The sequence below is a fragment of the Heteronotia binoei genome, chromosome 2 (assembly GCF_032191835.1).
Source record: "Heteronotia binoei isolate CCM8104 ecotype False Entrance Well chromosome 2, APGP_CSIRO_Hbin_v1, whole genome shotgun sequence".
NCBI lineage: Eukaryota > Metazoa > Chordata > Lepidosauria > Squamata > Gekkonidae > Heteronotia > Heteronotia binoei.
The window spans coordinates 122,668,694-122,691,075 of record NC_083224.1 but is presented as its reverse complement, the minus strand read 5'-3'; the positions used below and the strand labels follow the sequence as shown (position 1 = coordinate 122,691,075).

At 50.9% G+C, this 22,382-nt stretch overlaps 1 protein-coding gene across 1 annotated transcript; it reads right to left on the bottom strand.

Moving 5' to 3' along the window:
- Positions 1-20,608: 20,608 nt before the first annotated feature.
- Positions 20,609-22,005, bottom strand: FOXD3 (forkhead box D3). The gene has a single exon (XM_060231934.1). It carries the CDS (start codon positions 21,937-21,939, stop codon positions 20,623-20,625), a length of 1,317 nt encoding a protein of 438 aa, XP_060087917.1. The 5' UTR covers positions 21,940-22,005; the 3' UTR covers positions 20,609-20,622.
- Between the last annotated feature and the right edge of the window lie 377 nt (positions 22,006-22,382).

Genomic DNA, 22,382 nt, shown 5'->3' with positions numbered 1-22,382 from the left:
TCTTAGGATGGTCTCTTATTTCACTGATTCAAAACAAAAAGAGAAGGAGCTTAAAGATACATATTCAAAGAAAGATTGGGGGAAGGGTTTTTGTGAGCAAAAAACTACAAGTTGGCAACTTGTCACCAGTCATTCCACATTAATTTTCTGACTGAGCTGTGTCTCACTGCTAGCCTATAGCAAAGGTCAGTACCTGACAACTTCACAGTATACCAATCAAATATTGGCACATTAAGTGGCAATACAGTACCATTTATAAACTATCAAGTGACAGACTTGACCTAGGAATCCAAAGGTTTTTCCTGCCTCTTTTTTCTGTTTCTTTCAGTTGCTAAGAAGATAATACACTGATGATGTGCATCCAGAAAAGCAATATGTGTATACCCACACAATTGGACAGAGCAAGGAGTCTGTAAGATACAGGATGGGGTGGACCTGGTAAGGTGCCTATAGACACCAAGGGAAAGTTGCAGATGTGAAGAACAGAAAAGAAGCAACACCTTGGATTTAGACCCAGGTTACTGAAAGCTGTATCTTTTTTGCTCTTTCTCCAGAACACAGGAACTGGGATTAATCCTACCTGTCCATGGCTACTGATGTTCAGTGCAAGGAAAACAATCAATAAACTATTTACAATCCATAGAGAATTCAGCTTTGTAAGTACTTATTAAGTGGAACCATTACACACCAGAGAAGGCTGCATTTGCCCATTCTGTTTCTCCTTCTCTTTGTCCTCCTTGCCACAGCCATTGGCACTAGCAAGTTGATAGACACTCTTCCAGTTGTCATTCCTCTCACTGACATCTTTTTGTAGGAGCAGCCCTGTGTTGTATACTAGTAAAGAAAACAGAACAAACTGGGTGGCTACTGTTGCTGCTCTCTAACATCTGGCTAGATCTACACTGGCAACATTTTTGCCAAACCACTGGAGGGGAAAGCAACATCTGTGTGCAAATATGTTGCTATCAGGGGGAATGAGACAAGAAGTTTATTTGGCCAAATACACTATGAAGACATTGACCCACTGCAGGCCCATAGCCAGAAAAATTTTGGTGGGGGGGGCCCAGCGGATAAATTTTTAGGGGGGGGCGTGGGGCCCAGAATGACATCACAAGAGGCTGTTTGCCTCACCAGCCTCCTCCAACCTCGTTCTTTAGAATGTAAAGGCCCAGGCAGAGAAGAGGCGGTGAAGCGCCGCCTCTTTAAAGGCCGACACCCCACCCCTGCTGATTGGCAGGAAAAACCACAGGGCTCAGCTCTTATGCCCCTCCGGAGCACTCACGTTCAGCACTGGACTAAGATGCAAGTTAAGTCGAAGTATAGGGAGATAAAGAAATTGGTTTTGCTAAAAAGAGGAATGAACTGGAAGTTGTCATGATGGGCACAGATGAAAAACTAATAAAAAAAATTATAACCTATTGTTAGAAATGAAAATGCAAGGAGAAGTTGTGAAGGAAAGCTGAGTGAAATGGATGCAGGATATTGGACATGCCATAGAGTTTATAAACTGGGAAAAACTGTGGAAAAAGTATAAAACTCACAAGATCAGCCATTTTTAAGGAAAATATAAGATGGTGTATAGATGGTACACAATGCCAGAAAAACTTGCAAGGATCTATCAGAATATCTCCAATAAGTGTTGGAAATGCCAGAAGGTAAAAGGCTCTCTTGATCATATTTGGTGGCAATGTTCAAAAGCGAGAACATATTGGGGCCAGATTCATAGCTGGCTTCAAAAGGTATTAAAAAGAAATATTAGCCATCAACCTGAGATGTATTTATTAAACATATGCAAGAAAGACAATCCAAAACCAGTATATAGATTTCTAGTGCATGCAGTCACGGCTGCCAGAATAGTTTATGTGAGAGGTTGGAAAGTTGAGCAGACACCTAGACTATAAGAGTTTGCGCAAAAACTCTTTGAGGTAGCAGAAATGGACCACCTATCAGTGAGATTAAAAGAAGGAAATGTACAAATGGGTAAACAAACATGGCAACCGTTGTATGCCTGGTTAAAAATGACATGAAAATTTAATTCTTGTCAATGAGAGCAAAATATATATGTGAAAATAAGAATAAGATGGAAATACCTTTGGAAAACTCCATAATATGGTAGGAGATGTGAATACTTGATAAATAGTAAATGCATTGTATTAAGTTACAAATTAAGTTAGATTCAGAATACTGATGTTTGGACTAATCAATTTTTACCATCATTCTCCAGTATGATCTTTTTGCATTGTTAATAAAACTATAAAACTCGGGGGGAGGGGTAAGAAAAAACGGCGCTGTGGCTTTCTGTGGGTCACTCGCCACTGCTGCCCCCAGTGCTGATCGTGAGTGTGCTGGAGGGGCATAGGAACAAAGCCTGGTGGTTTTTCCCACCAATCAGCTGATTGGCAGGGTGGTGTCAGCCTTTAAAGAGCCCAGGAAGGCTGAGTCAACTTCACCACCCCTTCCCTGCCTGGGCCTTAACATTCTGAAGAATGGAGGTCAGAGGAGGCGCCGCGGGGGGGGGGGGGTAAAAGGGAAGGGAGCAGCAGCCGCTGCAGCAGTGTTTTACCCGCAAATCACCTGATCAGAAGGGGAGCACAGTGGGCAGCATCTGCCTGGGTTCTCTGCCCAATGGAGGGGCCACAGAGATTGAAGGGGGGGTTGAATGGAGCGGCCGTGCCCCCCTAGCCCCCCCATAGCTACAAGCCTGCCCCATAAGAGGCTCATTTCATCCTCAGCTGGTGGCTGTCTAGTGCAGGAGGTAACAACAGGCATGTTATGTCTGTCACCTCCACATCACCAGCCCCAGAGGCACTGCCAGAGCCTTAGGCGCTCACCTGATTTGGCTGGATGAAAAACTAACCTTGCATCCTGAGCAAAATGGTCTAGTTGCCATAGTTCTGTATTTATGCCAGAGTTTGCCTACCCTGGGCCAGAACCTCTATAGCACTGCTACATAGTATGTCACATGCTGAAAATTATGTATTATTAACTTAATTTTAACTAATATACATTGTTGTGTTTTTTACCTTAATGTAAGCTGCCCTGAAGGGAAGGGCAGCCTAAAAGTTTAAATAATGAATAAAAATAGGGCAATTTTAATTACTCCTTATGATAGTCAATAACTACACATTCCTCATGGTTAACATTCTCCTGCTATAAAAAAGGTAAAGGTAGCACCAGTCGTTTCCAACTCTGGGGTGACGTTGCTTTCACAACGTTTTCACAGCAGACTTTTTATGAAGTAGTTTGCCATTGCCTTCCCTAGTCATCTACACTTTCCCCCCAGCAAGTTGGGTACTCATTTTACCGACCTTGGAAGGATGGAAGGCTGAGTCAACCTCGAGCCAGCTACCTGAACCCAGCTTCCGCTGGGATTGACCTCAGGTCATGAGCAGAGCTCAGGACTGAAGGACTGCAGCTTCACCACTCTGTACCATGGGGCTCTTCTCTCCTGCTGTAGCTACTTGCAATAATGGAAGTGCTCTGAAGAACTCTTTTTCAGCCTGTGAACAACTATTATAGATAAACTCCAGGTGTCTTAGGACCATTTCAAATATGTATTTTCCTCACAGAAAGCAATGCACTATGCAGTGACACAGATGAGCATACTGTTCCTCATATCTACAAATGACACATCATATTTATTTTCTTACACATAAGGAGAACAATCAGATCAAGCTGTCAACTATATGAAACAAAAGTGATATAAAACACCTGTTCCATGGAATGCAAGTCAGATGGAAATAAGGAATGTCCATTCTCAAAGAAGAAATACAAGATTCACATTTTGGGAAGGGACACAACTCAGCAGTAGAGCACATGCTTTGCAAACAAAAGATGCCTATCTTCAAATCACTCCTATGGCCAGTTATAAAGGGTACTGGGAACAATCATTCTTTGCCTGAAAACATGGGGAATTGCTACCAGTGAGTTAGTTTGGCTCAGTATAAGGCAGCTTTATAAACTTTTCAAAGACACACCGAATGCCCTATGCAAGATTGATCGCAGGCCTATATGTGAGGAGATACTCAGCTCATCAGTGATGAAAAGAATGAATCTTGCACATGTTCAGAAATACAATCCTTATTACTACTCCATATATTTTGAGACTGAACCATTCAAAACCCCTCAAGAACTATGTCAACAGGTGAGATTCATTTGCTCCCGGCGCTGTATCTTCATGTTAGAAAAAGGCTGAGCTGCTGAGTGCAGCTGCTTGAAAAAGGACTCACTAGAGGCAAGGGGTGGGGGGAAATGCAAGAAACCAGGTTCAGTCCTATCTTTATTCGGTAACAGATACTAGTCCCCGTACTTAAAACTTGTTTGGCTCGAAATCCCACAGAATTTCAACAGCGATTTCCCATATTGCTCCCACTCAGGCAAGGAAATGTCTTGCTGTTTCCCCGAACACGGTATGAGCGCGCCTGCCGGTGCAGACGTGTCTTCTCTCGCCCTTTCGGTGCGAGCCCGCGAACCTTCCCATGTCGATCATTCAACTCACCAAGACTGACAACCGCGAAACCGGGGAAGAGAGCGCGCGCACTTCCGCCCTCTTTTCCAGCCCTGCCTCGTCAGCCAAGGTCCCGCGCAGGAAGTCTGGACGATTGAAGGGGTGGGGGAAGGAGTGCGCGATGACGTCTAGCGCATTCGTTCGCTCGGAAATCCGTTTCAAAACAACGTGGTTCTTTGCCGAGCTAGAGGGTTGATTTCTGTATGATGCGTTAGTCACTCAGGATTATCTGAGAGTCTTTCTGAGCAAACAAAAGATAATTTATTTGTAATCATCAAAGAAAGAAACATAAGGCCTACTGGAGTCTTTCCTAGTAGCTTGCTAGCCAATTTATCCAGAGTCATAAGTAAAACCCGGGCTGGAATACCTCTAGATTCTGGTACTCTGGAACTAATATAAAACAAGAAATGGACTATTGAATAGTATATTATCAACTGTTCTGTTGTGTTTTTAGTTTTGCAGTTTCAGGCTGCGGACTGGAGAAAGTGCTGGGAGTTGTAAACGATGGATTTACGTGGATCCACTCATTTTTTTTAAAGTTTCTTTTGTTTTATTTTGGCGTAGAACCCCCAATACAGCAACTTAAGAAAGTACAGCTTCCTCTCTGAGTAAAACTGGAAACTGTTTTTAGCAGCTCATGCAAATTGATGGTGCCGCATAGAATGCTAGAAATAACTAGATATTTATTTATTTATTTATTTATTTAATGAACTTATATCCCGCCCTTCTCACCGAAGTGTCTCAGGGCGGCTCACAACATAATGATTCATACAATTCCATTTAAAACATTTACAGATACAATAAAAGCATAGTTAATAAAACAAGATAAAATAAAGCCAGCGGTCTATAAGAGCATTTTGTTCCATCCAAAGATGTTCCATCCAAAGTATCAGTTAGGTGTTATAGGCCTGCCGGAAGAGGGCTGTCTTGCAGGCCCTGCGGAACTGCCCTAGGTCCCGCAGGGCCCGCACCTCCTCCGGCAGCTGGTTCCACCAGTAAGGTGCCGCTGTTGAGAAGGCCCGATCCCTGGTGGATTTTAGGCGGGCCTCCTTTGGCCCAGGGACTACCAGCAGATTTTGTGAGCCGGAACGTAGTACTCTCTGGGGAACGTGTGGGGAGAGACGGTCCCTCAGGTAGGCAGGTCCTAGGCCATACAGGGCTTTAAAGGTAATGACCAACACCTTGTACTGGACTCGGAATGTTACTGGCAGCCAGTGCAGATCCCGGAGCCCCGGCCGAATGTGCTCCCATCTTGGGAGCCCTAATAACAGCCGGGCAGCAGCGTTCTGCACCAACTGCAGTTTCCGGGTCCGGCACAAGGGTAGCCCCATGTAGAGGGCATTACAGTAGTCCAACCTCGAGGTGACCGTAGCATGAATCACTGTTGCTAGGTCGTCGCGCTCCAGGAAGGGGGCCAACTGTCTCGCCCGCCTAAGGTGAAAAAAAGCGGACTTGGCAGTGGCTGCTATCTGAGCCTCCATCGTCAGAGAAGGCTCCAATAGCACCCCCAGGCTCTTGACCCTGCCCGACGCTGTCAGCGGCGCGCCGTCAAAAACTGGCAGGGGGATTTCCCTTCCCGGGCCGCAGCGACCCAAGCAAAGGACCTCTGTCTTCGCTGGGTTCAGCCTCAGCCCGCTCAGCCTAAGCCACCTAGCCACTGCCTGTAACGCCCGGTCCAGATTTTCTGGGACGCAGGCGGGCCGGCCGTCCATAAGCAGATAGAGCTGGGTGTCATCCGCATATTGGTGACAACCCAGCCCATACCTTCGGGCAATCTGGGCAAGGGGGCGCATAGGAGTCCAGTAGCACCTTGGAGACCAATAAGACTCTCAGGATATAAGTGTGGGAGTAGGCAAAGTAGGCAGTCACCTAGGGCGCCACCTGGCCTAGGGGACACCACTGGGTGTCCCCTCCCAGATGCATTACTCTGGCTCCTGACCACTGAAGCAGCCTGTCGGTCACTTCCGGGTTCCTGTCCTGCATCTCGACCTGTGTTATTAGTGACAGGCTGCTTCGGCGTGCCGCTGCGCCGGCCCCCTGGGCCCCACAACGATGGGACCGATGCCACAGGGACGGGCTCGAAACACTCTATAACCCCTCAAAAGAACAGCAGTCTAGCTCGCTTCCCCCGAGCCCTGCCGCCATAAGCCTCAAGGGGGCTCATTTTGCGGCATCTCCCGGCGGGAGGGTGGCACCCGCACGGGACACATATCAAATGAAAGAGGGGGCGCAGGGCTATCAGAAACAGCCGGCGGAGGGAGTCGGGAGACCACCCCACTGGGGGATGCACACCCTGAAAGTGATGAAGGTGGCGCAGATAGAGCCAACAGAGCAAACAGGACAAAATAAATAGGCTGCATGCAGCACAGTTGAGAAAGTGCCTTATCCCATATACTGATGAAGTAAATACAGGATCTGAGAACAAAATTGCACCAGAAGACACAAACACAAAGCTCCCTTACACTGAATCAGTGCTTGGGTCCACGAAAGTCAGTATTGTCTAGTCCAGTCACAAACACAAAGCTCCCTTACACTGAATCAGTGCTTGGGTCCACGAAAGTCAGTATTGTCTAGTCCAGTCACAAACACAAAGCTCCCTTACACTGAATCAGTGCTTGGGTCCACGAAAGTCAGTATTGTCTAGTCCAGTCACAAACACAAAGCTCCCTTACACTGAATCAGTGTTTGGGTCCACCAAAGTCAGTATTGTCTAGTCCAGTCACAAACACAAAGCTCCCTTACACTGAATCAGTGCTTGGGTCCACCAAAGTCAGTATTGTCTACTCCAGGGGTGGCCAGAGGGAGGGAGGGAGGAAGGAGGGAGGGAAGGAAGGAAGGAAGGAAGGAAGGAAGGAAGGAAGGAAGGAAGGAAGGAAGGAAGGAAGGAAGGAAGGAGGGAGGGAGGGAAGGAGGAAGGAGGGAGGGAAGGAAGGGAGGAGGGAGGGAAGGAGGAAAGGAAGGAGGGAGGGAAGGAAGGAGGGAAGGAAGGGAGGAGGGAGGGAAGGAAGGAAGAAAGGAAGGAGGGAGGGAGGAAGGAAGGATGGAAGGAGAGAGGGAAGGGAGGAGGGAGAGAGGGAAGGAAGGAGGGAGGGAAGGAAGGAGGGAAGGAAGGAAGGGAGGGAAGGAAGAAAGGAAGGGAGGAGGGAGGGAGGGAAGGAAGGAAAGAAGGAAGGAGGGAAGGACAGAAGGAAGGAGGGAAGGGAGGAGGGAGGGAAGGAAGGGAGGAAGGAGGGAGGGAGCGAAGGAAGAAAGGAAGGGAGGAGGGAGTGAAGGAAGGAAGGAGGGAGGGAGGAAGGAGGGAGGGAAGGAAGGAAGAAAGGAAGGGAGGAGGGAGGGAAGGAAGGAAGGAAGGAAGGAAGGAGGGAGGGAGGGAAGGAGGGAGGGAAGGAAGGAAGGCCGGCTGCCCCCTCCCGCCAGCCCCCCCCGCTTCCCCCCCTGCTTATCTTGTTCCAGGGCGGGGTGGCGGCCTCTCCTCCGGGCAGCTGGTGCTGCTGGCGAGGCTGGCGGCGGCTGCGGAGGCCGGGGAGGTGGCGGAGAGGCCGGCCCTGGTCTCTGGAGGGCCTCCAGGGACCAGCGCCGGCTTCTCCGCGGCCTCCGCTGGCCTCTGGAGGCCCTCCAGGGACCAGCGCCGGCCTCTCCGCGGCCTCCGCTGGCCTCTGGAGGCCCTCCAGGGACGAGCGCCGGCCTCTCCGCGGCCTCCGCTGGCCTCTGGAGGGCCTCCAGGGACCAGCGCCGGCCTCTCCGCGGCCTCCGCTGGCCTCTGGAGGGCCTCCAGGGACCAGCGCCGGCCTCTCCGCGGCCTCCGCGGGCCTCTGGAGGCCCTCCAGGGACCAGCGCCGGCCTCTCCGCGGCCTCCGCTGGCCTCTGGAGGCCCTCCAGGGACCAGCGGCGGCCTCTCCGCGGGCCTCTGGAGGCCCTCCAGGGACCAGCGGCGGCCTCTCCGCGGCCTCCGCGGGCCTCTGGAGGGCCTCCAGGGACCAGCGGCGGCCTCTCCGCGGGCCTCTGGAGGGCCTCCAGGGACCAGCGGCGGCCTCTCCGCGGCCTCCGCTGGCCTCTGGAGGCCCTCCAGGGACCAGCGGCGGCCTCTCCGCGGCCTCCGCGGGCCTCTGGAGGGCCTCCAGGGACCAGCGGTGGCCTCTCCGCGGCCTCCGCGGGCCTCTGGAGGGTTTCCGGGGGACCAGCGGCGGCCTCTCCGCGGCCTCCCCGGCCTCCGCCACCGCCGCCGGGCCCCGCGCGCGGGCAAGGAAGGCGGCGAGTGAGGGAGCCAGCGTCCCTGCGCGTGCGTATGCGCAGGGACGCTGGCTCCCTCACTCGCCGCCTTCCCTGCCCGCGCGCGCGGCCTGCCGGCTCCCCGCTGGCTATACCAGGACTTCTAATGGTCCCGGTATAGCCAGCCCGGGAGCCGGGAATTGGGGGCCAGAACCGGGAAAGTCCCTGGAGACCGGGACGGTCTGGCCACCCTAGAATGCTACCCATAGTTTCTAGGAAGACGGAGAGAAATCTAAACTCTACATAAATCAAATAAATATAGTTTAAATCTGGCATTTAATGCCATGGATGGCACACATACATCCAGTGCTACGCCAGCTACACTGGCTCCCAATGGAATACCAAATCAAGTACAAGGTTTTGGTACAAGGCCTTGAGCAGTCAGGGACCAACATATCTATAGAACTGTATCATCTGTTATGTCCCTGGGAGAGCATTACACTCCTTGGACAGCAATTTGCTGGTGGTACCTGGCCTTAAAGATATCTGGCTGCCCTCAACCAGGGCCAGGATCTTTTCAGTCCTGGCTTCAATCTGGTGGAACTCTCTGTCAAGCACCATCAGGGTTCTGCGGGACTTTATGCAATTCCACAGGGCCTGCAAGGCAGAGATGTTCTGCCAGGATTTTGGTTGAGGACAGTGATGGTTTCCATCTTGGCTGACACCCTCTTCTGCTCTTTACATTTGCCTTGCACTCTTACCACCTGCTCGTGAAATAGCTGGCAGCCTGCAACTGGAACAATTAGTATTTGCCATCTGACTTTTAAAATGTGTTGTTAATGTCATTGAATTGTTTTTACCTTGTCAATGTTTTCATTGTTATGTACACCACCCAGAGCCCTGCAGCAGCAGGGATTCGGCAATTCATAAATCTAATAATAAATAAGATAAAGATAAATTTAGCATGAGTGGGCCAGAGCATCCTGAGCAAACTTCTCCAACTGAGTTGTCTTGTTGCCACTTCAAAGATGTCATCCACCACAAAGGGCTTCTATTTAGTGTTCAATGGTGCAACCTAGCCCAGCAGCCAGTGCACTTCCTACATATGCTTCCTGATGGAAGATCTTGTGCTTTCCCATCAATCTCCAGCAAACCTCCCCCCCCCCGCCCCCGCCACACTCACACTGCATGTGTTCAACAGACCATGGAAAAGACCAGCTAAATGACTCAGCCCTGTGGTTACTGCCTCCTCTGCACAGGATCTGTTTATTTTGTAAGAAATTCTAAGACATCTAAAAAGGTGAAGTCTTTGTCACAAGCCTAGTCCATAAGGTTGTGCACCTAATACATTGTTTCTTGGACAGTTTGTTTTATCTTCTATCTTTGTCTTACTTTGAGTCTTTTTAATTTGGTCTTCTACAGGATTAAAAAGTCCAGAGAATTCTTAGCACTGTATTAATGTCCTGCTTCTAGCATTCTACTCCAAAAAGAGTCTAGTAGAGCAATCCTCAAAACACTTTGCTGGGAATAACTCCCATTAAATAAGTCAGACTAGAGTTTTGAGTAGACCTACCCTTCAGTTCACTGCTACCCTATCGGTTATTTACTCTGGCCCAATAGCTGCTCGGCTGCTCCACTGGAGTATGTATATTATTTCAGACCTCTGTGATCCCCCTCCTGTTGATTCTCCCTGAAGAGTTCTTGCTTATAGAAGAATGCACCACTGACAAGCAAGCCTCTGTCGCAGGTACTTCTGCTGTGACTTTGACTGGGTCTATTATTGGGAAAGGCATTAAGGATACATCCAAAAAGCTGGGGTTGGTCTAGAGAAGTTGGGCCCAGGCGGGATCCTAGGCAACCGATTTCCCCTGCAGTTCTTAGGGGTTTACGATTTATCTGGGGCCAGGTGTGCGTGTCGGAGTAAGAAACGCTGCTTTTTCACGCCGCCTCTCTTATGGCATTCTTCGGAGCTCTCCAGGTGAGTGAGCTGGTGGCTCAGTCGAAACGGGACATTTCAGGGAAGGCCTTGATGGCCCAAGACATTTGTCTGGCTGGCTGATCTGTATATGTTACAGTTCGTCATTCCAAGACCGATCAACTACAACGGGGGGATACTATTAGTTTGGGTTCCTGTTATGATGTCGAGATCTGTCCTGTAGCGGCTTTAACGCGATACATGGTTGCTCGTGGTTTGGGTGCTGGTCTGTTGTTCTGTCATGGGGACTGCAGTCCCCTGAAGAAGCATCAGTTTTGGACAGTGACGTGCAAGGCCCTTGCTATGCTGGGCCTGTCGGGAGTTAAGTTTGGTACCCATTCCTTCCGTATTGGAGCAGCATCTAAGGCTGCTGCCTTGGGGTACTCCCTGCCTTCCATTCAGAAGCTTGGTAGGTGGCATTCCTCGGCCTATAAGGGCTATGTTCACCCTCTTGCACTGCAGTAATTGGCATCACATTATTAGGGGGCTATGTTACTCATTGTTTCTTCTTTTCTCAGGTGGTGTGGTCCGTGGAGAGAGATGACATGTCCTCATATGTGGACACAGTTTCGTGTTTTGGGCTGTCCATCAGGCGGGGAGGACTTCGGCTGGGTCACAGCTGGGGCTCAGCAAGTGGGCCACCATTGAATGGCGTGGACGGCAGAGTCTCCATTGGTCGGGCCTGTTGCCCTTATTATTCGAAGATGTTCATGTGTTGTTGCCACATGTTGTGGTGATACATCTGGGTGGTAATGATTTAGGCCTGCTCAAGGGAAAAGCTGTTGTGTTGCAGGCCAAAGATGACTTTAGAGTCATCAAGAGTTGTCGGCCACAGGCTTTGATCGTGTGGTCGTCCATAATCCCACACCGGGCATGGCGTGTGGCTTGGGACCCATGGGCGATTGAGAAAGCTCGCCGCAAAGCCAATTTAGAACTTAAAAGAGCCCTCGAGGGGGGGGGTTAGGCCACTTTCTTCCTCACCCTGGGATCCAGGCTGATTGCGCGGATTTATGCAGGAGTGATGGCGTACATCTTTCGGACAAGGGTAATGACGCCTTTTTAGAGGACTTGAAACTTGGGCTTAAGGAAGTGTTGGGTGTTTAGTGGGCACAGCTGCCTAAGCAGAGGCTTGGCCTCGCGGTGGCTGGGTTTTGGCCTAAACTTTCATTATGCAGCTCGGTGAGCACCTATAGCACCCCAGTTTTAGGGCATGGGGTTTCACTAAATCATTCCTGGACCATGCAGGATGGTTGAGTGATGAAGCGGACTGCCTTGGGTTTGCATGGATTGATTCGCCCATTAGCCATGTGGCTGGGGGTTGGAACTCCAGGGCATGACCTTTGCTAGGCCGCCCGGGTACGAGCCATGTATTTTGGCAGGGTGCAGGGTGGCTCGCCCGTCATGTGGCAGGGGAGGGGTATTTCGTCTCCTGGTCCTGCAGTGCTGCCTGTTATGTTATAGCCCTTGTGTTAACGTAATAAAGAAAGAAAGTGGCCCTTTAGTTACCCAAACCCTTGTGCCCGTCTCTTCCTTCCGTCTGGGGGGCAATGGACCATTTTGAACCAGTTACTGTGACAATGTTACAAGACTTCTGGCTGCCAAAATCATGTATAGACCACATAAATGAACCATTGATGACCATTAAGAATCAATCATTAACTCAGGGCATATTCCCTTGGCCAGTTATAGAGGCAGTTATTTGTGTCTACTACTTAAAAAACCATTCTTAGACAAATAATACTACCAATTTGTCCTGTTTTTAGTCTGTCCTTTCTGGGCAAAATGACTGAGATAGTAGTAGCAGACCATCTCCATGTCTTCCAGGATAACTCATTTGTTCTGGGCCCTTTTCATGGTTTCTAGAACCTCATATTTGGTTCTCCAGTTGCAGTTGCAGGCTGTGTTTCCATTTATAACAGAAATAGATGAGAGAGTTAAAAGGTTTGACAGTTAATTAGAAGACATCCTTTTTGTCAAAGGTGAGAGGGGTCATTGCACATGAAACATCCTCCTTCCCCACCCCAAGAAAATATCAAATCCTGTGGATTTAATCCAGTTAACTCAAGTTTTCAGTGTCACACCCAATGTAAGGAATGGAATGGAAGCTTTATCTTACTGACTTGTTTTATTATTATTATTTCTGATTTAGGGTGAAAAAATACAGGATTAGCATGGAGATTGCATTCCCAAGGACCTCAACACTATTAAATAGACAGTTAAGTGCAGTTTATGGCTTGAGAGACTGTTCCCTCTCCCATCTGGAAAGCCGTGCTAAGTTCATGTCTACCTGCTGCATTACACACTCACTTCCTGTAGATGTAATAGCAGTACTCAGTAACTTTTAAGTACATAATGCTAAAGGATGAGTAAAATCTTAACTCCATAAAAAGTCTCAGGGATCTTTCTAAGTGTTTTTCCTCTAGGAAAATAAGTAGCATTTCTATTTGGCCAATCATATGCCTTCTTTGCTTTATTTAGGGAATCCAAGGTGATCAAGGACTGTATTATATGATAGCAGATTCTGCAACAGGTCCTTAAAATCCCAAGGGGGCTCTGACTCCCATTGATACTTGATCTCCCATTGTGCTGATGACCTTGTGCAGTTCCACAGGGCCTGCAAGACTGTCCTCTTCCATCTGTCATTCAATTGACTCAACACCAGTATTTAAAAGTGGAAGAAGGCTGTCACAACCAGAATAGCACCAACTCAATATTTTGTTTTTTGTTTTAACTGTTTTAATCATTGTATATTTATTTTATTACTGAATGTGTAATTTTAATACTCATTAATTTAATTGTTTGTGGGATTTTATGTTGTGAGCCGCCCTGAGCCTGCTTCGGCGGGGAGGGCGGGATATAAATCAAATAAATAAATAAAATGTACTTATAGCCAAAGGGCACCACAGTAGCGCCTCAGGAATCTTTTTGTTTGTTTGTTTTTCACTCCTCAGGACATTCACACTAATCACTAACTATTCCTAAATTATCCTGGGCAGGTGGCAAGTTGCAAGAACATCTTGCAAATGTGGAAAATATAGATATGTCTTCAAGCACTTGCAGGGAATGCACCAACATATCTGAGATGCACATATCCCAAGGTTTGAGCCCAAATTCCTCATGTTTTCAAAATGAAACGGTATTGGAGTATAATAAAAGGTGAAGTAATTGCTGGAGAGATATGATGTACATATACATGCATTTATATACACTCTGAGTGTTGTTACCGTATCTTAGTGAGATGTGAACTACAGTATTTATACTCTAAAAAGAATCTAATATAATTCTAATCCTATAGAAATCACCATTGCTTGCCATACAATAATTTGCCTATTCCAAAGGTAAAGTGCAAACCAATGGAACTGAACACTGTTCCATGGAATTCTAAGGTATTGGAGCTACCTACCCCACCAATAATATTCAACTGCATTAACAAATTACTTCTGCAAACAGATTCAGGTAGGTAGTTGTATCAGTCTGAAATAACAGAACAAAGTTTGAGCCCCATGGCTCCATTAAGACCAACAAAAATGAAGTTTTATTGGTTTTAAAGATACCACTGAACTCAGACTTTGTTCTGCAAACATTAGCTTTACATACTGGACCCCCAATAAGTAGCATCTGCAGAGCTATTTAGAACTTGCCTTTTGGCCTACATATTTCCAAAAAAAGAATGCTCAGCATTGATCCCATTAGTTAAAATTAACAGAAACTGGATTTTTATATAAAACTGTCCTATATATTCAAGAACAAAGTTGGAGTCCAGTGGCGCCTTTAAGACCAACAATTCAAGGTATACACTTTCGTGTGCAAGCACACTTCTTCAGATACAGTCAAATAGTTTTCTTCAACCCTTACGCAGAGGACAGGGGATTAGTTGCTGGGATGGGCCAATTAGAGTCAAGGCAGAGACAGAAACAAAATTGGAAAGTACCAGTCCATACATATAGGTAGAGTTCACACCAACATGGCTACCCACCTGAATCTATAAATTCAAGTAACGAAAGAGTTTTTAAAAGTCACAAGATTCATCCCTAGGATCTTTCCTGTTCTTCCTGTAGGACTTAGTTGAATTGACTCTAGAACAAGGAGCTGAGGAACTAAAAAGGAAAAATGGCTTGGAGCACTTAAAGGCTTTTGTAGAGACACTGTGATTTCATGGTTGTATGCTGGGCACCCTCAATGGAGCATACTTGTAGGAGGATCTGAAGCTGCACAAAACAGTAATTGCTTTGTCTGTGTGTTCCCATCCACTCCAATTAAAGGGCTAGTTTCTGATAATGCATTCTGGAGAAGTTCTGGGGCTAAACGTATGCCTTGGTCCCTGACCAGGATAGTGATGCTAACGTTTCTAAAGGGGGTGCCTGAAGGAATGTGGAGGTTCCCATGATTAACATGGGACAAAGTAGAGATCTCTGGAAAATGGAATTGTATTACCTCCTCCCACAGCAGTTTTCCTACATACAAAAGCAGCTTTTAGGATTTCAAGTCAGAATATAACATCCATGAAGCTGTAAAGACACCCAGTGAGCACATGGCTGAGCCATGAGTCAGAGATTATTCACATTGTGATTTTAACTGCCACGTGACACCATTTTTGTTCTAAATCCCATTGCTGGGGCACTTCAGAGTTCTGCTTGGTATTGAAACCTATACTATCAATTTCTGAATATGTTGATTATTTTTACATAAAATAACAGAATAGCTCTGAGGCTGTATTGAAGGTAAGAATGTGTAGGTGTCAACATTGTTAATGTTGGTCACAAAGCAGAAAAGTTGTTTTTAAACTGAATGTGTATTATAGTCAATGTGGGCTTTCTACCTATGGTACGGGTTTGGGAAATAAGAAAATTACTTCTATAGCATGAGTTTGTGCATGTTTATGTAGTTGTAAGTCCCTCTGAATCCAAGGACGAGTATTTGTAGCCTTTGTGTGAAAAGCCAAAGGAAATGGACACCTAGATTTCTCACTGATGCAGTCTCAAGGGTGTAACTGAGCTGGAACATTCATGAGCAGAAACTCTTTCTGAATTACATTTATAATTCATGGACTGTCGTTTTAGTAAGTAATAACAGAGGCATGACAATTGCATAGTGTAATTTGACTGAACTGTTAAATGCTTTAGAAGTCCTCCCAACAATGGACTAACTATGACTCCTGTTCTATAGGTGGAGAATAGGAGCCAAAGACTATTGTGATTCCTTCCATTTATATCCTGTCCGCTTCCTTGAAGAAGTTTGGCAGTGTTTTAGCCTCACAGCAGGCCAAGATGAGAGAGTGTGAATTGCCCACCCAAAGTTGCCTGAGAGCTTATAGCTGAGGACCAACTCTCATTTTGGATATTTGTAACTGAGTACTAAATGTAAAACTCATGGGCCTTAAATATGAAAGGCATGTGAGTATATATTTCCCAGGTATATAGAGATTCCCCCAAAATACATGCCAGTGGGTCCCTGAATCCCATTCATGGATACTTTAAATGGGATTATGACTGAACTGATGCATGTCCCGCATGCGTACTTGATGACATATGTATCTTGCACTCAGGGCATACCTAGTCAGGCTCACAGTGTCAAGTTATAAAAACATCTCTGCCACATTTTCTTTTTGTTTGCCTGTTATTTGCTTCAGGAAACAGTGTAAAGGAGACATGTGTGCTCTACAACCTTGGGGACATGTGTGTTTGTCTGTGGCTCCCTGGAATTTATCCCGTTTATTGGCTACACTCTGCTGGAGTGTTTCCTAGTGCTTATTATCCCTAAAAACTTATTTCTTTTAAATTGGGCCAGTGAATGATACTGATTTACATAAGGCAATTGTACTCCAAGATGAAAACAATGAAAACTAAACTTTTCCGATGTATGGGCAAATGCTCCTGGCTGGACAACCATAGAACCTCTGAATCCTCTGCTGGGGCACTTCAGAGTTCTGTTTGGTATTGAAACCTATACTATCAGTTTCTGAATATGTTGATTATTTCCCAGGTATATCGCTTGTTGCCATGAAAGTAACGCCTAGGAACCTGTTCCCATGTTTTAAACATGTTGCCTGGAATGAATTGATTTTCTAGTTTCCAGTTTCATTGTAGGATGTTATCTCAATTATCATTTGGTCACACCACTTTTCAGCAGAGGAGGGATATTTTCCCTACTGATGTTTTCTATTGAAAATAATAGAATCACAACCTGCAATACTACCTCTGACCTTTTAGGACATCTTAATCAATCATTTTCTTCTGGGCTGTACATCTTCATGGAGGAATTCCTTGCTGTCTCAACAACATTGAAAGAAATCTCCCTCACATAGGATGCTAGCAGTCAAGGTGAAGGGTAGGTGCTTATCCCTGACAAACTATACTTCTGTATACAGGAAACTTTAGCTGTCAGGCAGTATTCAAGCATGCAGTTCTTCCCCAGCCCCTGCAATTTGAAGGGGCACACAGTCCAGCAAAAACCTTATAATTTGATTGGTCTGATACTATAACTTGGTCAATATCTGCCCCCCTGATACTGAATGAATTGTAGAGCTGGAGGTGGGGGGAGCTCCTCACCTCTTCTCTGTGTGACAGGAGATTAGACCTTTCAACCTAATGCTACTATGCTGTGTGGTTTTGCAAGGCAAGTGTGCCCAGCTTTGCTCACCCTGGCTGGGGGTAGGGTGGGGATTTTCAGGTTCACCGTCATGGCCCTTTAGCAACTATGAGCAGGAGCAAGGCAGTGTTATTATTATTCCAATGAGGACATTTCTTATGAGCAGGTAAACACTGCTGGGTTTAACAGAAAATAACGTTCTCTATTTAACTGATCTGTTTCTCCGCCTCCGGCTACATTGGCACTGGGGCTTGGTGACAGCAGGTTTACTTGAGGCGGAGGGAGGATCCCTAATTCCTTCGCGGGCCTCCAGGGCCACCGGGCAGCCCTCCCTGGGCTGCAAAGCTCTTCAGCGCCAGGCGCAGGTCCCAGGGGGCAAGGGGGAGGTGGCGGCCTTGCGGGGAGAGGAAGGCGCGACCGCCGAGAGGCAAAGCGCCCGCTGGGCCGGGACGCGCACGAGACAACTGGCCGCCGACCGCGATCAGCTGGCTGCATAGCAGCGGCCGCCTCTTTCCTCGGGCGGCGTCGCGAAGACCTGGCCTGGCCTTCTGGCTCGCGGGATGCACGTCCCAGTAAATGCCCGGATGGGCTCGGGGGCTGCTGGGCAGGCTCTTTTTCGCTTCGCATTTGTAGAAGTTCCCCCAGAATGACCCAGCGGGTCAGGACCGCTCCCTCCTGGCGCGGTCGCTCTACCCTCCCTCCCCGAGGCCTGCAGGCGGGTAAGGACACAGCCCGCCAGAGCCCCAGCAGGCCCTCTCGACGACGGCACCCTTTGCAGTAGAGCCCCTGTCGCCATCCTGCCGCCTTCTTCTTCCATAGATTTGTCTTCTGGCGCGACCTATGGGCAGCAGCTCTCCCCGGTTTCTGCTCCTTCCCGGTGGATGGGCATTTCCCCAAGGGCGCTCCTTTGGGCCCCGCTTCGCCCGCTTCTCAGACAAAAGGACGCCGCAGAAAAGGGCTCCCTCCCTCCCGATCCAGTGGGCAGGAAGTTGGCGGCTCTCGCCTTCGCTTCTCCCTCCTCCCTTCCTTGCGCCTCCCGACCCCCGCGAAAGAGCAGGGGGCGCCTGGGGGGGGCGGGCCTATTCCGCTCTATTGCTAGCCGTATTCCGCCTCCCCCCCCCCCCGCCGCGGTACTGGAGTTCTGGGCGGAAATCCGAGGGAGACGTTTTATAAGGAACAAAGGCTGAGGGGTGGCATGAGCCCCCGGGGGTCCAGTGTCCCGGAGGCCCGGCCGGGCCCTGGCTCAGCAGCTCTGAGCGCCGACAAGACGAGCCCCCCTTTCCCCGGGGGAGCGGCTAAATCTAGCACCCCCACCAGGGCCCATTTGCCCGGGGTGGCCACTTGTCTAGCTAGGCTGCTGCTCCGACGGCGATCTGAGGCAGCCGGGGACGCGAGAGGGGCAGAGGAGGGGGCAGTGTCAGAAGAGGGGCCGCTCTCGCCCCGTCGGTCTTCTTGCTCCAGACTCCAGTTGCAGGTCTGCCCGCCCCCGCCCCATCCAGCACTCTCAGCGTTGACTTGGGCTGCCATAACAGTCAGGCTGCGGCAGGAAAACAAGCCGAGGCTGGCTCGGGCGGAAAGGAAAGGAAAGGAGCCGGCGCTCACTCAGCCTCTCCGCCCGCAGCCCAGGCGGCAGGGCCGCTGCCCGGCCTAGAGACGGCGGCCGCGGAGGAGGGGCGGGGGGGGGAAAGCAGGGCGAAACTCTCCCTGGCCTGAATTTGGAAGCCCCGCTTTGGCCCCCGAAGGTGTCGGCGGGGCGGGAGAAAGATTCACCCTTTGGGATCCTGGATTTCCAGTGCCCAAATCACCACAAGAGCGGGAGATGTTCCAATTTCTATGGTGCTCGGGGGGTTTTGGGAGGGGGGGGGGAGCGAAGAGCCGGAAACCACAGGGCAGCCCTCTGGGTGTTGGGGGCGGGGGGGGGGGCTGATGCGAGGAGAGGAAGCTTGAGCCCTTCTCTCTCTTACGCCAGCCTAATGAAGGGATATGACAGATTCCCTCTTGCTCGAGCCACAAAGCTCTCCCAGCAGCCAGGCGTCAGCTACGCGAGTACAGGTGCTTCAACCTGGCAGGCCGTGGTTCCATTGAGCGGGTTTCCCTTCCTTTCTCCCACCGCCTCCTGACACTTCGGAGGCGCCGCCTGTGGAACCACGGCCGGGCCCTCCTGATCTTGGATCCCATTTCACCATAAAGTGCGAGCTGCTCTTCCCGAGTGAAGTCGCCACAGAGCTCAAGAAACGCCCTTCGCCAAAAGCCTGGCCGCTCGGAGCCGGGATGCCCACCGTCTGGGCAAAGCAAGGGGCGGGGGACGCGCAGCAAGGGGAATCTAGGAGGAACATGCCGATAGCCTGTGTCTGAAAGCAGAAAGGTTTCTTTTCCTGATTGGGTTTTAATTCGATTTCCTCTAATTTCCCCCCAAACGAAAGCAGATTTCTTTTTATCTATTTTTTCACTGCTACGGAGAGACGATATTCGTTATCCAATTGACCTGGGTTGCTTTCTTAAAGAAGGCATGGGATAGCTTGAACGGATATTGTATGTCTCTATAAACACACATCCAGTTTACCAAAAATTCAGACTTAAGCCGGGGGATGCTGGTAGGAATTTCAAAGGGAAAACGGTTGAGCGAGGAGGTTAAAGACAGTGAGCTCCAGCCAGGGAAATCCTTCAGCCCTTCCACTGGGGAAGGCATCGGCATGTCGGGCATTTGTGAGCCTCTGGCTGCCTGGCCAGGCTAGCCGACCTATCGGGCCGCCACTGATTTCAAGGGCAGCGCCTGGCCGGGAAGCCGTCCTCCGCCGGCATTTCTTTCAAGCCCTCTTGTAATTAGCAAGTCAACACCAAGAGCACCATTTTAAAAATTTATTTACAAAGCTGTGTACAACACGAAGGAGTAACATTTAGAATACATATCTTCATTCATATATAAACAGACTTCTATAATAGAATGACCGGGGTACTTTTCCTCGGTGTTTTCCCCTCCCGCTCGATTCTTTTGTCCTGTTCCCAACTGCCTTCCCTTCTGGCTCGGGTGTTTGGGCTTATTTCGGAGAAAACGACCGAGAAGAATAAGAACTTTCAACAAAAGTGAAAGTTCGGAGCTCCTGGTCCTTCCAGTTCTTGACGTGGGGGGGGGGGGGGAGCGGTGTTTGAAAACCATCTTCCCCCTTCCAAACCGGGACTGCTTTTAAAAAACCTCGAAGCGCAAAGGCAAGTCCGTCCGGGGCCACCTCCCACTCCCGGTCTGTACAAAGGGGCGGCGGCGGCGGCGGCGGGTGAGGTTTACCTGAAGAGCCCGCCGGGTGGTGCTTTGGGGCGCGCCTGCCGGTCGCTCGTGCTGGGCTCCCTACTGCGCCGGCCACTTGGCCTGCACCGGCGTGGCGGAGGCGGCGGGCTGCAAGAACTGTCCCGAGATCATGTTCGTGGGCACGCTGAGGATGGGCGCGATGGCTGCCGTGCTGCGGGCCAGCGAGAGGGGCTGGTGGGCCAGCAGGCCGGACTGGACGGTGACGGGCGGGCGGAGGAAGGCCTGGGCTGCGGCCGATCCCGCCGAGCTGACCCCGCCGGCCCCCCCGCCGCCGCCGCCCCCTCCTCCCCCGCCGCCGCCGCCGGCGCCGCCGATGATGTTCTCGATGCTGAAGGAGGGCCGACTGGGCGGCTCGGCTTTGACGGCGGCGGCGGCTCCGGGCCCGCTGGAGGCGGCTGCTGCGGCGGCGGCGGCGGCGGCGCTGAGGCTGCTGAGCTGGAGCTGGAGGCTGGGGCTGAGCTGGGCGTTGAAGGCTTTGCGGCTGAGCTCGCTGGAGGGCAGGAGCGGCACGGCGGGCGGCAGCATGGGCCCGACGGGCGGGATGTAGGGGTACTGGAGGGCGGCGGGGTGGGGGTAGGCGCCGGGCGGCAGGCCGTAGGCGCGCCCGTAGGGCCCGGAGGAGGCGGCGGCGGCGGCAGCCAGGCTGTAGGCGCCGAAGCTGTGCATCATGAGGGCCGTCTGCTCGCGGAGCTGCTCCTGCTGGTGCCGCTTGAAGCGCTTCCTGCGCCGCAGGAAGGAGCCGTTGTCGAACATGTCCTCGGACTGCGGGTCCAGCGTCCAGTAGTTGCCCTTGCCTGGGTTGCCCGGCTCGCGGGGGATCTTGACGAAGCAGTCGTTGAGCGAGAGGTTGTGGCGGATGGAGTTCTGCCAGGCGGGGAACTTCTCCCGGTAGTAGGGGAAGCGGTTGCTGATGAACTCGCAGATGCCGCTCAGCGTCAGCTTCTTCTGCGGGCTCTGCAGGATGGCCATGGTGATCAGCGCGATGTACGAGTAGGGCGGCTTCACCAGGCTGCTCTTGGGTTTCCCGCCGCCGCCGCCCGCTGCCGCCGCCCCCGCCGCCAGGCCGCCCTCTTCGGCCGCCTTCTCCTCGACGGGGCTGCCGCTGCCCGAACTGGCCTCGGCCGCCGACGCCTCCTTGGCCAGCAGCAGCTCGGCCGCCTCGTCCAGGGCCAGCTGGACCTGCAGCCCAGACGACGGGCTGCTCCCGCCGCCCTCGGCCTCGCCGCTTCCCCCGCCGCCCTCGCGCTCCTCCAGGCCCTCGTCGCCTTCGCCCACCACATCGATGTCCACATCTTCGGCCGTCAGCACCGTCTGGCCGGACATGTCGCTGGCGCTCAGGCTGCCCGACAGGGTCATCCCCGCTCACGGGAGGGTGGGCTGCGACCCAGAGGGGGAACCAAGGGCGGCAAAGTCACTGGCGGGAGGAGGCGGGGGAAAGAGGGCTCCGGGCTGCAAGGCAACGCCGACCCCCGCCCCTCCCGTCTCAGCTCACACACCGCTTCTCCAACAGGTAGGTGGTGGTGGGGCTGGCGGCCGTGGGACTCCCCCTCCCTCCTCTATCTGCCGACCTCGGCGCCCTCGTCTTCCCCCGCAGGCATTTGGGAGTGGATCGAGCTCCTCTCGGCCGTCGTCGACCCGGCCCGGCTGCGCTGGCCCTTCTGGTCTCTCCTCCCGCTAGTTCAGCGACGACAGTGGTCTGTCAGGGACCGTGGCCGGGCACGCTCCCCCCCACCTCACTGAAGGAGTGCCGAAGGCTGGGGGGGGGGGGTGGGAGGGAGGCAGAGGTCCGCTCTAACTCC